At 34.0% G+C, this 14,445-nt stretch overlaps 1 protein-coding gene across 2 annotated transcripts in view; it reads left to right on the top strand.

Moving 5' to 3' along the window:
- Dennd1b (DENN domain containing 1B) overlaps positions 1 to 14,445 on the top strand; it is a 294,324-nt gene that overhangs the window by 133,327 nt on the left and 146,552 nt on the right. For both annotated transcript variants that reach the window (XM_029562147.1, XM_029562146.1), the window contains exons 4-5: positions 1,723 to 1,772; positions 3,950 to 4,069. In XM_029562147.1, coding sequence (XP_029418007.1) covers positions 1,723 to 1,772; positions 3,950 to 4,069 — 170 coding nt within the window. The remainder of the gene's footprint in view (positions 1 to 1,722; positions 1,773 to 3,949; positions 4,070 to 14,445) is intronic.

Raw genomic sequence — 14,445 nt, 5'->3', positions numbered from 1 at the left:
TTAAAGACTTGTCCCCTGAGGGATGCTCCTGCCAGTTGGGAAGCGAGCTGAGGCTGTTTTGCAGAAGTGTGTGCCTGTGTTGTTGCCTGTGGAAGAAGAGGGGTTATCTGTGAAAGACTGAGAAACTAACTGAAAAGCTTCTGCTTTTGAGTGTTTAAATTGATGGGGGGGTCCTATGGCTAATTTATATATATTCACAGATAGATGTGAACTTTCAGTGTTCTTTGTTGCTTTTGAATTATGTGGGCAGTCTTGCAAGAGTCTATCTGTATATTGTTTGTGTCTACTACAAGTAAATATGGTAAATAACTTCATTTTGTGCAGCACATGATAAAGATGCATAACAGTCAAATGAAAGCAACTGTTCTCATTTGTAATAACCTGTTTCTCAATAATTTATTTCAAGTTTAGTGAATCCTTAATTGCATTTAGCAAAATAGCATCAGTAGTAAAAATGGGGTCTGTAACCAAAAATTTAAAGGTACACATTCTTAAGTAAGCCAAGGGACTCTGTTCTAAGGGCAGAAGACTGCGTTTTTACATCATATTTTCTTTCTGCTTCCTTGAATTAAATTCCCTTGAAGCTTTCTAAGGTATTGCTATAGGATTTCTGCAATGTTTTATTTTTAATGAGTACTCAATTTTAGTGTATATATATTTTTAAAAATGAGAAATTGTACTTTAAAATACTCAGCACTATATTTAGATGGGTTTGCATATTCAGATCTTTCTGATTTTATTGGGCATTAGTTTTATCGGTAAAAGGCATTTGTGGAGGTGACTACATTAAGATGTTTGCTCCTTTGCTTCTTAACAGGAATTGTCTTCATAACTTTCTGCTGTTTTGTAAGATCACCTGACTTTAATATTTATAGTATTCTTTCCTCAGTTATAGGTGTAACTTTTGAACCAGAATTAAATTTTGTTTTTGAGATACAACAGCAAACATCTTTAGTTTTGCCAACTATATGACAGTTGCCTGCATTTTATTGCAATTATTAATAAATATTATCTCTAACTTTTTAATTAGATTATTTTCTACATTTAAGTAAGACATTGATTTTAATATTTAGCAGTTTTCAATGACAGGACATAGGTTATAAACTATATTTTCATTAAAAGTTTTATTTCTAGATAAATTTTTTAAGAGGCTTATTTAAGATAAATCTAGTACCACGTGTTGAACATGTAAATTTATTTTTAAAATCTATGCTGAATCCTTCCTTGATTGCTTAAGAAGCAGCCAGTGTTTGTGTATGGGACACAAGGCACTGCTGTGCCCTTCATGGTTCGTTCTCTGCCAGCTTCATTCCCTTTTCTCTTCCCTCATTTTATTTGAAACACCATTTACAGTTTGGAGCCAGAATCTGCTGAAAGTCCCCGTGGCTAGCCTGTGGTACAAGTAGTAGCAGACGCAGCTTACCCATATGGTGCAGTGCTTCTTGTAAAATCCATATGGCCTTGTTGAAGGGAGTCCCAGCGGGGATGTGAAGGGTGTTAATACCCTTCAGGCCAGGCCTTTCCCTCCTGGGCTTCTACGCCATTGTCAGTGCAATCTGCCAAAGCACACACTTAATTCCTTTATAATAATCAATTATTTTAGTCTAAGAACCTATGCTGTTGTCTTAAAAAACTTTTTCTCCCCCTAGAAAAAGTGTCAAAAAGTTTCAACTGCGTCTTTAAAGCATTCTAAAGCATCTTTATTTTGAATTTAATTTGTAGGAAGTGCTGCAGAGCGTTCCCAAGTTCTGTTTCCCCTTTGATGTGGAAAGGTATGGTGTAAGTCAATAATTATGGTAACTTTCTCCCTGCTTAGCATGCATTTCAGAATGATTATATATGCTTTTTAATAAAATGAAATATACTTTTACTTCTCTGTTTCTATGGAAACGTTGGCGACTAGAGGTTCAAAATTAGGTAATGTTCGGAATGAAGAAGTCTTTTAGATTATTCTTTTCCTTTCTCCTTGTGGCCAGTTAGGGGGTCTTATTGCCCAAGCATTGCCCAAGGGGTGTTTTTTTCTCTGTATTCATCAGTGTATAGTGTAAGCGCCAAAACATGTCCTTGATCTTTGATCAGAGCTTTCAGGTTGTCTTTTAAAATTAGATGTATATATCCTCATTTCAATCATTCATCTGAATTAGAAAGACAATCTGTGTGATGTAGACTCTCAGATAGTTTTCTCCTGACTACAGCTTTATAGAAACAGTACATTATTGTGGGAGACTACAGGAGACTTTCACAGCAGTTTCGGAAGTTTTATTGTGCTTGTGTTTAATGAACAAATATTGACTCCACTATCACTGTGCAGTTGGAATTTAGTAGAATATATGAATATAATAACATCACTTACAGTTTCTCATGTGATTTTTAACTCCCTAGTATCAGTGTGGTGTTCTTAAAAGAAAATTTATTTAAGAAGATGTGTTGCCAAGGATTAGTGAGACTGAAATTTTAGTATATTGAAGATGAAGTATTATGATACCAGGCTAGTTGATATCTGTAAATATTGCTCTCACTTAAATTCCTTTATTGCCTCATTTTTGGTGACCCAACTGTTCTTTATCTTTTTTGAAAAATTATAATTTTAAATCCATAGTAAGAAATAAAGGAAGAAAAACTAAAAAGAATATTATAAGTCTTGAGCACTACGGGGCACATTAATCACTGAAGTGTTTGAAGCTTATAAAACTTGAAAAATCTATCTACTTAAATTTTTATTTGTTCAATAACTGACATTTTCTGATAAAATAGCTTGTAGTATTTGAAAATTGGTATTTTGCCTTTTGAAATCCGTATGACTATTTTAAACTAAAATTTATCTCACCAATATTTTATTTGGGGGCAAAGAACCCAAAGTTCTGTTATGGTTATATATTGCTGAGGTTAGAACCAGTATCTGGAAGTATATTGACATATTTTAAACAGAGGCAAGGTTTTTATCTAGTGATATCCAGTGATTTCTATCATCCCTAGACTGAAATGGGACACCTCATTTGGTTCTATCATATTTATTTCAAAACTAGGTAAAATTCTTTACAGATCAGCAAGTAGGCTTCTTTGGTAGAAAGTGTATTATTTGAGTTGGCATTTTATTCTGCAGTGTATTGATAGTTCTGAAAGAGAATGCTAAGAAAAATAGCAATAGTGCTCAGTGTGTACAGTACTGGGTGAGAAAGTCAATGGAAGAGGCAATTCACCATAGTTGATGGCAGCTCCCTGTAGACTATGAAGCAACATGATTTACAACCCAAGCAGGTAAAAATTGGGAAAAGTAGAATACTTAAGACAAAAGAGGCAAAGGTGAGCATTAAGCCTGAATGTTTAGAATTTTCTGCAGAGTGCATAACCATGGCTCAAGATATAAAGTCTTGATGAATAAAAAGTTGTGGTGAATAAAAATATCCAGATGTAGCCTATAAAGATAGGATTCTTCACTATTATAAAACAGATATTGGTAATCGTAGATTCAGTAGAAATGATTAAAACAAAGGAATAACATTTAATTTATGAATTATCATATTATAAAAAATCCTTGATGTAAGTATCAGTAAATTTGAGTTCTGTGAAAATATATAAAACAGATATTGGTAATCATAGATTCAGTAGAAATGATTATAACAAAGGAATAACATTTAATTTATGAATTATATTATAAAAAATCTTGCTATAAGTATCAGTAATTTTAGTCTTGTGAAAATTTAGGGCAAACTTCCTTATGATTTCCTAGTGAGGGCTGTAGTTGAAGTGCTCAGTCTGTAAAGTGTCACAGCTTATTTTGATGTTTGGCTCATGATTGTCTTCAGTTTTCATACTCTGCCTAGTTATAAAGCATAGTCCTAGGTTTAAGAATCAAGTGTTGGAAAGGTAAAGCCAGTGCCAAATATTAATACATTTTTCTTTTTTTCAAGGAAATTTTCTAATGTTTCATAATGTTACTATATTTTAGGGTATCTCAAAATCAAGTTGGACAGCACTTTACCTTTGTACTGACAGACATTGAAAGTAAACAGAGATTTGGGTTCTGCAGACTCACTTCAGGAGGCAAAATTTGTTTATGTATCCTTAGGTGAGTAATTATAATAGATAATTGACTCAAAGTAGATTGTCTCTGTTCTACTTTTTGTCATACTTGGGATATGAAAAATAACAAGGTGGAAAACTCTGTAATTCCTTTATTTTCTTTACTTGTTTGTATACAGAATAAGGTGTGTGTAAAGATTTACCAGTAACATAATAGAACTTTTTTTTGAAAGAACCAAGTCTTTTAAAGATTAGGTGTTGTGTATTGATTACTGGCAATGAACTGTTAACATATGGGTTATAATATGAATAAGTAAAATAAAAATTCTGTTAAGTTAATATATGCTGTTTTGTATCACTGAACCACAAATTGGGATTTTTGCAAATGAATTCCTATTTTAAGGCAAAGACTGAAAGCTGGTGATTGGGAAAGAAGTTAAGAGGGTTTTCTTTGGCCACTGGGTGTTTTTAAATGTTTGAAAGATGTTAACCTTTTAAATTTTAGGTAAATTTGTATAAAATTTATATTTCTAATTCCTTTTGAGAAATGAGGATATCTGCTAATTTTTAATAGGCTCTGTACTACACAGTGGCAGCAACAAGCTGTCGTGATGATGCTGTCGCTGCAGTCACCCGCCCTTCTCACTAGCTCATCTGATTGCATTCACTAGTAGGCTGGGGAGTGTGTCTCCTGCCTGAGGATCTTGGATCTGAGTTGTTGGCAGTTGAAAATGAAGGGTGTAAAGTTAGGGTGCCTATAAGGAGTCATAGTGAATAAAATATCCAGATGTAGCCTGTAAAGACAGAATCCTTCACTATATAATACAGATATTGGTAATCCGAGATTCTGTAGAAATTACTATAGCAAAGGAATACATTTATGAATTAACATATTATAAAAAATCCTTTCTGCAATATTGGTCCTTCCATTCACTTACTATTGAGTTTTGTTTGTCTACTACGAGGTCTTAATTGACTCAGAACAAGCTAGGAATGGTGGCATATGCCTGTAATAATACTATTTGGGAGCCTGAGACAGGAGGATTGCAAATTTGAGGCTTGCCTGGACTTTATAGTAAAACCCAGACTCAGTAAAATCGCTCAGAACAAATGTTGGAACTGGGTTAATTTTTTCTCTATTTTAACCGAAATTGATAATGTGCCTCTGTTCTTTCTTAAGGCATAACTTTTTATTTTTTGTAAAAATTATATTTGAAACTTTTGCTTTATCCAGAAGAACCTTAGGTCAAAATCATAGGTTGAACTTTTTAACTGGAACTGGTTGCTTAGGTAGTTGGGCTGGAGTGGGATGTGTAAGGTATGAATGGATAGACCCTTTATATTACTGTGCTTCATGCTGAAAGTTTCCAAGCTACAGATTAAAAGAGAGCAGATATATTCACGCACTCTAGTCCAGATAGAGTCGCCCTGGGAAGACTTTCTTATTTTTTCTATTAATTTTTGAAAAATTTCATTAAAAAATTCAAATTTGCAGAAGAGTTTTAGTAGTGCAAGGACCTCCTGTGTACGCATCATTCAGATCACCAGCAGTTTAAGGCATTTCTCTCTCTTCCCGTCTTTATCTCAGTGTTCCCCTCATTACTTTTGGTGACCAAGTTGAGAGTAAATTATAGAGATTTGCCTATATTTGAATCTGCAGAATAGTTTACCTAATTGCCATCAAACTGAAGTTTTGATATTTATAATTAAAAAGACAGAACCTTTCTCTTTGTTTTTGACCATTAAAATGCATTGAGTGCATTGAACCCGTTAATATGTTTCAGTACTCTTGAGTTAGAAATAGTTTTATTTAAAAATTTGTTTATATTATGTTAATATAAGAAATCAAAAGTAAACATATGTCAGTGAAGATATCTTTCATAGTGAGCATTATTGGTTATTTTATTTTCTATTAAACATACTCCTTTATATTGACTCATTGTAGTGGTTTCATAGTGATTCCTGGTGGGTAAGAACAAGGAAGAGTCAATGTTTGTGAAAGCATTCTGGGAAAAACTCTTAAACTGAACTTACTCTTTCCCTAGAAGATTAGTAAAGCTATTACACTTTAAGATTTAATGGTCTGTCTCAGTCTTTGTCCTGAAAGTCAGTATACTAAGTTGTTCTTCGAGAATAGCTAATTTAGAGGATAGCTAGTCAATTAGATAACTATTTAGTTTTAATAATAAGGAAAGTTATGGATTTTAACAACTTAATGAGAATGTTGCTGTGGATAAGTGAACATTTATATGTAAGCTATACTCACAGTTATCTCAGAATATCATTTTGGGTGCTAGAGTGAGAGGAGTAATGGTGGTTTGGTACAGTTTGTCCACTCTGATTAGTGGTCCCCTACCACTGTTTAAAATTGTTGAAAAGAGTGATAAGCCTTTAAAATACTAGAAAAGGTACTGTTGACATTTTTCAAAGTACTGTGCTGGTGAGAACCTTTATGTATCTGACATGAAATCCCCAAACCTGGGAGACTAGTGCACTTCACCATGTTATGATGTAGAATTTTTGTTTGGTAAGTGATCCAAAGAAAATTGTTAATCAATACAAGTAATAAACTGGCAGAAATAAATTAACAACTACCATAGGAGGGGCTCAATAGCGAGTTATAGTATCTATAAATTAATAGAAAATTGACCAAACTTCAGGTAGCTTACAGAAAAAGTGCAAATAATGTGCACATTTGTCAGTGATGCTCAGTCTTACTAGGGTAGAAGAAATGAGCACATTAAGACTGGCAGAATTGCCCAGCGTGGTGCAGATACCTCTGATCCCAGTATGTAGAAAGTAGAGGCAGGGGAATTAATAGTTTGAGACTAGCTTGGGTTAAATAGTGAGACCCTGTCAGATCTCCATTCACACAAAGCACAATTTAAATATTTTTAATAAGTCTGAGAAGACATGAATACCACATACTCTTTGTAAGATTATCAAGCGGCATACCCCTTTGAAGGGAAATTTTGAAATATCAAAATTTTGAACTCTCCTATTTCTTGTCTCAGTAATTTTAGCTCTAGGAATTTTTCTGAGTCTGTTTAGAAATGTATGAACACAGTTTTGTGATAACATGGTCTAAAGAAGCACAAAATATATTAGCTTGATTGAGTCATTCCACAGAGCCTTCTGTTGCATTCAGTTATTATGCATACCTTTATGTAGCAACTCAAAAAGAATAAAACATGGATTTAAACATTTGGTGTCAATATTCATAATATTCCTTAATATGCACCATCTACCTTCTCTGACAACTCTTTCCTCCTAGACCAGAGTTTTAAGGGCACAGGGGCTCCCACATGTTTTCAGTGTCTACTTGGTTCCTGGTCTCTAATGAACTTTGAATAGGTGCTTGTTGAACAAATGAATGAATAGATTGATAAAAGGACTATTCCTTATATATCCTAACTTGAAAGAACTGTTTAGGATATGTTTAGGATATGATTAAAAGTTTCAAAGTTTGGGGCTGCAGAGACGGCTCAGCGGTTAAGAATACTGGCTGTTCTTGCAGAAGACCCAGGTTTGAATCCCAGCACCCACGTAACAGCTAACAACTGTCCATAACTCCAGCCCCAGGGGATCCAACAGCCTCTTCTATTATTCGTGAGGATTGCATGACACAGGTGCACTTACCTACATGCAGGCAATACATGCATACACATAAAATAAAAATAATAAATTTTTAAAAAGTTTCAAAGTGATATTTACAGTAATGCAAGTTTTTGTTAAGAACAGGGTGTATTTACAATAAATACTTGTGTATTTTAAGAAATAATGAATGCATAAAACATTAATATATGCATTATATATTTATTAAAATGTCTAGATGGGTATGCCCTCAATTTTTTGTACTTATTCACCATTTCTACACTTTTTGCAATGAGAAACAATAGTTTCATATAGCATTTTACTCATGTAAAACTCTAAGATGTCATTAATATATAGATGATACATTGTATTTAACCATTATATTAAAAACTTGTAGAAATTTATCTAGATTATATTTGTCAAGTAACTATACAGTGTGTTTGTGGGATGGGAAGTGTGTATCACTGTGAGCATTCCCAAGCAGTCAGCTGATGGCAGTGTTGCAGAATTCACAGAAAGAACACAGCTTTGTTTTGTACCATTGAAATTTAGGATCAGGAGGGGAAATAGTGATCTTTGAAAGAAGCAAAAATTGCTGATGGGGTGATTATGACAGCAGAGAGACAGATATTTATTATTTTTGCCTAATTTCCTTGCAAAATATGATGGAAATGTTTTATTCTTGGAGAAATGCATCATGTCTATAAAAATTATTCCACATCCCCTTGCAACAGTATTCACTGAATTGTACTATGACCTCAGAATGTATTAGAATACAATTTGTGATAATACAAATTTACATGTATATGATGTGTAATATACTAAGAATATATAATATATAATGTATATTATATATTCATTATATATGTGTGTATAAAACCAATAATAAATAGGACTGGACTGGAGAGATGGCTCAGTGGTTAAGAGCACTGGCTGCTTACGCAGAGGAACTGGGTTCAATTCCCAGCACTCATACAGTGGCTAACAACTGTCTGTAATTTCAATTCCAGGGGATCTGATGTCCTCTTCTGACCTCCTGGGCATTGTATGGCACTAGTGTACTACTTGCGCATAAGCAGACAGTACACTCATACACATAAAATAAGAGTAATAAATAAAATATTTTGAAAACCTCTAAGAAGGGAGGTAGAACTATCTCCTGAGCTTCTCAGCATTGTTGGGAGCATTCTGATCTTTTATATAGAGGTCAATTCATAGCAGGTGTCCTACCTCAGTTCCATATGAAGATCAGCTTCTCTAGAGCATTTACTAGAGGCTGAGGAAAGCCTTAAGTAATGTTTGCAATCAGGTTTATGGCAATACATTTGACTTAGAATTCTTGTAATTAACAGAGGTAAAATTTATTGAAAAACAGGACAAAATGCTTTTCTAAGGAAGCCACAGAGTATCCAGATAAGTTTACAAAAGAAAATAAAATCAGGTGATATTTATGACATGTAATTAAAACATTTTGACATTTAGTTTTTAACCTGTATTTTCCTGTGACCTAAGGTACATTTATAATTTTTTGCATCACATATCAAGTTAAAGGATTAATTATAGTCATTATTCATAATTTGAAAAATGCATGAATCTTTTAAAACTAGTTCATAAGTTGAAGAAACTCAAGTAACTCTCATATTCTTCTCTATAAGTGGCCAGAGTATTGTACATTCCTAACCTGTGATTGGTTACTTTTCTTTCCTGATAAATTGATACTGCACACAGTTCTATTAAAACTATGTACTGTTTTTCTCCTAGAATTATGTTACAGTATTTGGAAGTTAATTTGTTTTTTTTTTCATCCCTAATTATTTTATTTAACTTTTAGAAAAAAAATTAAAGTTTAGTCCAATGTCATATCAAAGTTGACATTTAATTTTGAGCACTTGGGTATACTTTAGCTCTTTCTCTGGTATCTCTGTCCTACTTTAACAAGATTTCAAAATTTTCCCGAGATATTACTAATTTAAATCTTATTGTTTGTATTAGAATTGCTTTCATATACTAGCAAAGATTCAAGAAATATTCTTTTCCCACTAATTTGATTAACATAGTTTTACAACTATAAAATTGTCGGCAAGGGTTTAAACTGAAATACTCTAATAAGGAAGACAGATTTATGTTTAGGGCCTTTATAGTTCCCTGGTTCCCTTTAACTCATACCAAACTTGAAGCTTTCACACTCTTCCTTTGAGCTAATCCCTTAGAAGCAGAATGTTTCAATTTTACACATTTTGTGTCAATTTTCCCGTTAGAAAAGCAGGCTCTAAACATGACAGGTTTTTCTGTGGAAAGGCGGTTTCCTTAGTTTTATTTGATTACTATAAGTTAGGTTCCTGCTGATCACTCAGACTGTTAGTGGTTTGACTATTTGACAAAAAACATTTCCTTTTCTTTATTTAACCTTTGACTTTTGAATGTAAAAGTTTTATCAGCTCTATAGTGGAAATACAACTGTGGAGGAAGTCTTCTGATGCCGTGAAATGAACTCATGATTTTATGTATGTGTCTGTTTTTTGCCTCTTGTCCTCATTGAAAATTAAGGAAATAGTCTTACAATTAAACTTTAACCTCCTCTTCTAAAAAAAGTAATTGATCTTAAATATGTTTTATATTTTTATATACTTAAAAGTCTATAATAGTCACATTTATATTTGAAGAGACTGTACATTTTTCACTTTTAAATATTCAAGTGAAATAGATTCAGTTTTCACATTAGGTTGAATTTTTTTTAAACTTTCCTGGGAATCTTGTGGTTGGTCATAAACAGATTTTAAATATATTTGGAAGTAAAAAAATAAGAGGAAATTTTTAAGTTACTGATAATCAGTTTAAGAGCTTATATATTAGTAAAAAGTATTTTGACTATATATTGCTTAGAAATTACATAAGAAAAAACAGAATAAAATCACGAAAATAACATTTAACTCTCCTAGACAATCATATATGATTTATATTACTTACTTTATGTGTGTGTAATATTTGAAGCAAAAGTTTTAGGTACAGTATTTTTTTTAAAGGGATGCTAATTTTTTTTGCCACAAATTTTGACTTAAAGTGTGAAATAGAAATCTGGTTAAAATATTGAAGTTATTTTGCTCCTTTGTTAGCTGTCAGACAGTAAAGCTAGAAGAAATATAGTCTGTTGATTATCAGGGGTTGTGAATCTACTTAGCTCCAGGGCTCAGGTAGGATCCTTAAGTGAGAAGTAGGTTCTGTAGTTGCCTCATTGTAGGAAGTTGAGAAGAGTTGGTGGTCTAAATAACACAGGAGACAACAAAGCTTTTGGCATTTGTTAGAGGAATAGGTGCATGGAGGAACAAGAAATTGAGATTTTTGAAATTAATTATCTGAGATTTAGAAATTGACAATTTATTCAGTTAAACAACAGCTACAGCCAGTGTGCTGACCACAGAAAATAGACCTGACCAGGCAGGCTGCAGCTGCAGATAGCTACTGCAGTGTCTGGTCTCGATGCTGATTTGCAGTATAAAATGCCATGCTTTCTTCACGTTTCTAGAAGCATGCCTGGGTTGCGGATCAGTTCCATTTTGAAATGAGTGCTGCTTCTGTTACCATGTAAATGATAGGTCTTTGTAAGGATCTGGTTATCACCAAGAAGCAGCCCATGTTCATAGAGCGCACACAGTGTGTAACTGCACTCTGTTCTTCGTGATGATGTTTCAGAGAGTGCTCTAGCAGAAATTTGAATCTGCCTCATTATTTCACAAACGTTATATACAGAGAAAGCTGTTGGCTAGATAATGTAATTACGAGTATTATGATTAGGACTGTGTGTTGATAATTAAATTTTGGAAGGCATCTTTACTATGCTCCAGGCTATATCCTTTACAAAAATATTAGTCACAGTGAAGAATGTAAAAGTAACACCAAAACCTAAAATTGGAAGGAATTACCAAATTCTTAGACAAAATAGTCAAATGAATCTGAGATATTTTTCCATCTGAATGAATTGTGGTTTAAAAGGCTTATAAAAACAATGCTATGAATTTTAAACCAATAGATACTTGGGGATTTACCCTTTGCTTTAGTGGATAGAGAGTGCATGTTAGGTTGGCTTAGGATTAAACAGGTGCCAGGTAGTGGTGCGTGCTTATGATCCCAGCACTTGGGAGGCTTAGGCAAGGGGATTACCAGTTCAAAGACAGCCTAGTCTATATAGCAAGAATTGTTTACAAAAGAATTGAAAATTTAAGCTAGATTGAATATTTTTACAGTTTAACTGTCTATGATGGGTCCTGAGCACAAACTACTCAGCCAGGTTGACTAGAATTCTCATCCCACGCTGACTGTTGGTAGCTTTGTCACCATGAATAAGTGGATATTTCTTAGTGCAGTCAAATAAACATCAGAGTTTCTCATAATGGATAAATGACGTGATACGTATAAAGCACACAGCATTTGGTTATGTGTATAGTAAGTTAGTGCCTAGTAAGGTAGCTCTGTGCCTTTTGGGCATAAGGGTAGAATTTTAAGAATAACAGAATTTTTGTGTTAAAGTAGCTAGAATTGCAGGGGATACAACTTGAAAATAAAGTTTAATGAGCCTTGGAGATGAATGTGAGAAAAATACTGCAAAGGTAAAACTTGCTTTTAAATAGTATTAGTCTACTTTATAGATAAAGACTTAGTCTTTTTACCAGGATGAAATACAAAGAAGCTATTTTTGGACATTCGCAAACAGTAATAATTATATAGACACTAAATGTCTATCACAAACAAGAACCTTGAAAATTTAATAAGTGAATGAAATGTGAAGATAACAAATAATGTTCTTTATTAATTCAATTTATCACTACAAAAATAAGTAAATAGCCTTATTAGGTGCTTAATGCAAAATTGAGTTCCACTTTATCTTCACAATTTGAAAGGAAATTGGAAGATAACCAATGAAAAGCAATAATGCAGGTAAGAAAACAAGGATTGCTAAGGTATTTGTTCTAGGTAGGAAAAGATTTAAACTTTACTAGCTTGTAGTTATAAATTACACTTTTTATTTATTTATTTTTATTATTTTTATTTTTCTGTATATGCATGTATTGCCTGCATGTAGGTAAGTGCACCCGTGTCGTGCAATGCCCACAGAGGACAGAAGAGGCCATCAGATCCCCTGGAACTGGAGTTATGGATAGTTGTTAGCTGCCATGTGGGTGCTGGGATTTGAACCTGGGTCTTCTCTAAGAACAGTCAGTGTACTTAACCACTGAGCCATCTCTCCAGCCCCATACTTTTCATTTGTTATAATGACCCAGGAAAGGAGATGTGACCACCTAAAATCAATAAATTTCATTTAAGTCCTTGAGAGCAGGTTAGGCTAGATCTTATTTTATCTGGACACATATGTCTGGGGTATGTGACATACTGAAATTTTCTTGAAGTAGCAATATCTTCAGGCCAAAAAAAGTTGAAGTGTGAATATGAAATAAACAGAAATGAAAGAAAGGCATTCTTACACTACAGTGTGTCTTCATGAAAGGGCAGATTATCCCTGAGTTATAGTAAGTAAGGAAACCATGATGGTCTAATGATGTGCATCATATTGGGTTGATATTTAAAATGTGTTAGCAATCTCAAGGGTTTCATATTTTGGGTAAATGAACCATATAGTTAATTATTATTTAAAAACCAGTGTTTCAGTAGTTAATAATGTATTAAATAATTTATGAATTTCATGTTCCCCAAATGCTTTCAGATGTGTCATTTACCCATTAAACTTTTCCAGTCTTCACACAAAGTATCAGCAGGCTTCCTGTGAGCACCCTTCTAGACTGGGCTCCAGTAATGAGCTCCGGCTGCCCTAAGCCATCCTGCTTTTTTTCTGTTTTCTAATAATTACATTATCTACTGAAAACTTTTTTTTTTGCGTTTTTATGCATTTCATATAATACAACTTGATCATATTAGGCCCCCTCTCCTATCTGCACTACCCCCAAAGCCCCTCCCACCAGATTTCATGCATTCTGTCATATATGTTAAGGCCTATTAAATCAAGTTTGTGTCCCCAGATGCCCCTCTGTGCAAGTTCATTCCCTGGAGCATGGTCAACTTAACTAGTATCTTCTTCTCTTAAAGAAGACCAACTTTCCATCACCTAGTGGTGATCAGCTGCCAGTAGTTCCTCTGCTAAGGTTAGGGCTTCTTACCTACTTCCCCAGTCCTATGCGGGGGTTTTTGTCTGGTTTGAATTTGCATGTGCATTCTGCATGCTGTCACCATTGCTGTAAGTTCATATGAGTAAGTTCCCAGAATCCTGGAAAACTGTGTTTCTTTGCAGGTCATCCACCACCTGGCTCTTAAAAATCTTTCTGCTCTTTCTTTCCACAATCGTCCCTGAGCCCTGAGTGGGTAAGGTTTGATATAGGAGTCCTATCCAGAGACACACACTCTGCAGTCTCTTATTCTCTACATTTAAGTCAGTTGTGACTTTCTATGCCATTTGCCTTCTTTTCACTGGTGAGAGTTAAGAGATGCATCAACATTTCTCTGCCCTCTATTCTGCTATGTTCCCTGAGCTGCAGGTGTAGAAATTCCATTGTAGATGTGTCACTTAGGGTTGTGCATCTCTGAAACAATTATTCTCTATGTGTGACTAGTTGTAGAACCCTGTAATAGTCTCCATCTGTTGCAAAAATAGCTTCTTTGATTAAAGTGAGTGCTACTACTGTACCAATAGAAATAGGTTGCTACACTGGTCCTTTAATATTATGGAAGCTAGTCTTCAGGGAGGAGGCTTCTAGGTCAGTTCCGACTCAAGTCCTGTGTTCAAATTATGTCCTGTCTTCAGCAATAGGGTCTTACTTTCAA

This window comes from Nannospalax galili, unplaced genomic scaffold (assembly GCF_000622305.1).
Source record: "Nannospalax galili isolate Female #2095 unplaced genomic scaffold, S.galili_v1.0 scaffold113, whole genome shotgun sequence".
NCBI lineage: Eukaryota > Metazoa > Chordata > Mammalia > Rodentia > Spalacidae > Nannospalax > Nannospalax galili.
This window is presented reverse-complemented; position numbering and strand designations above follow the sequence as displayed.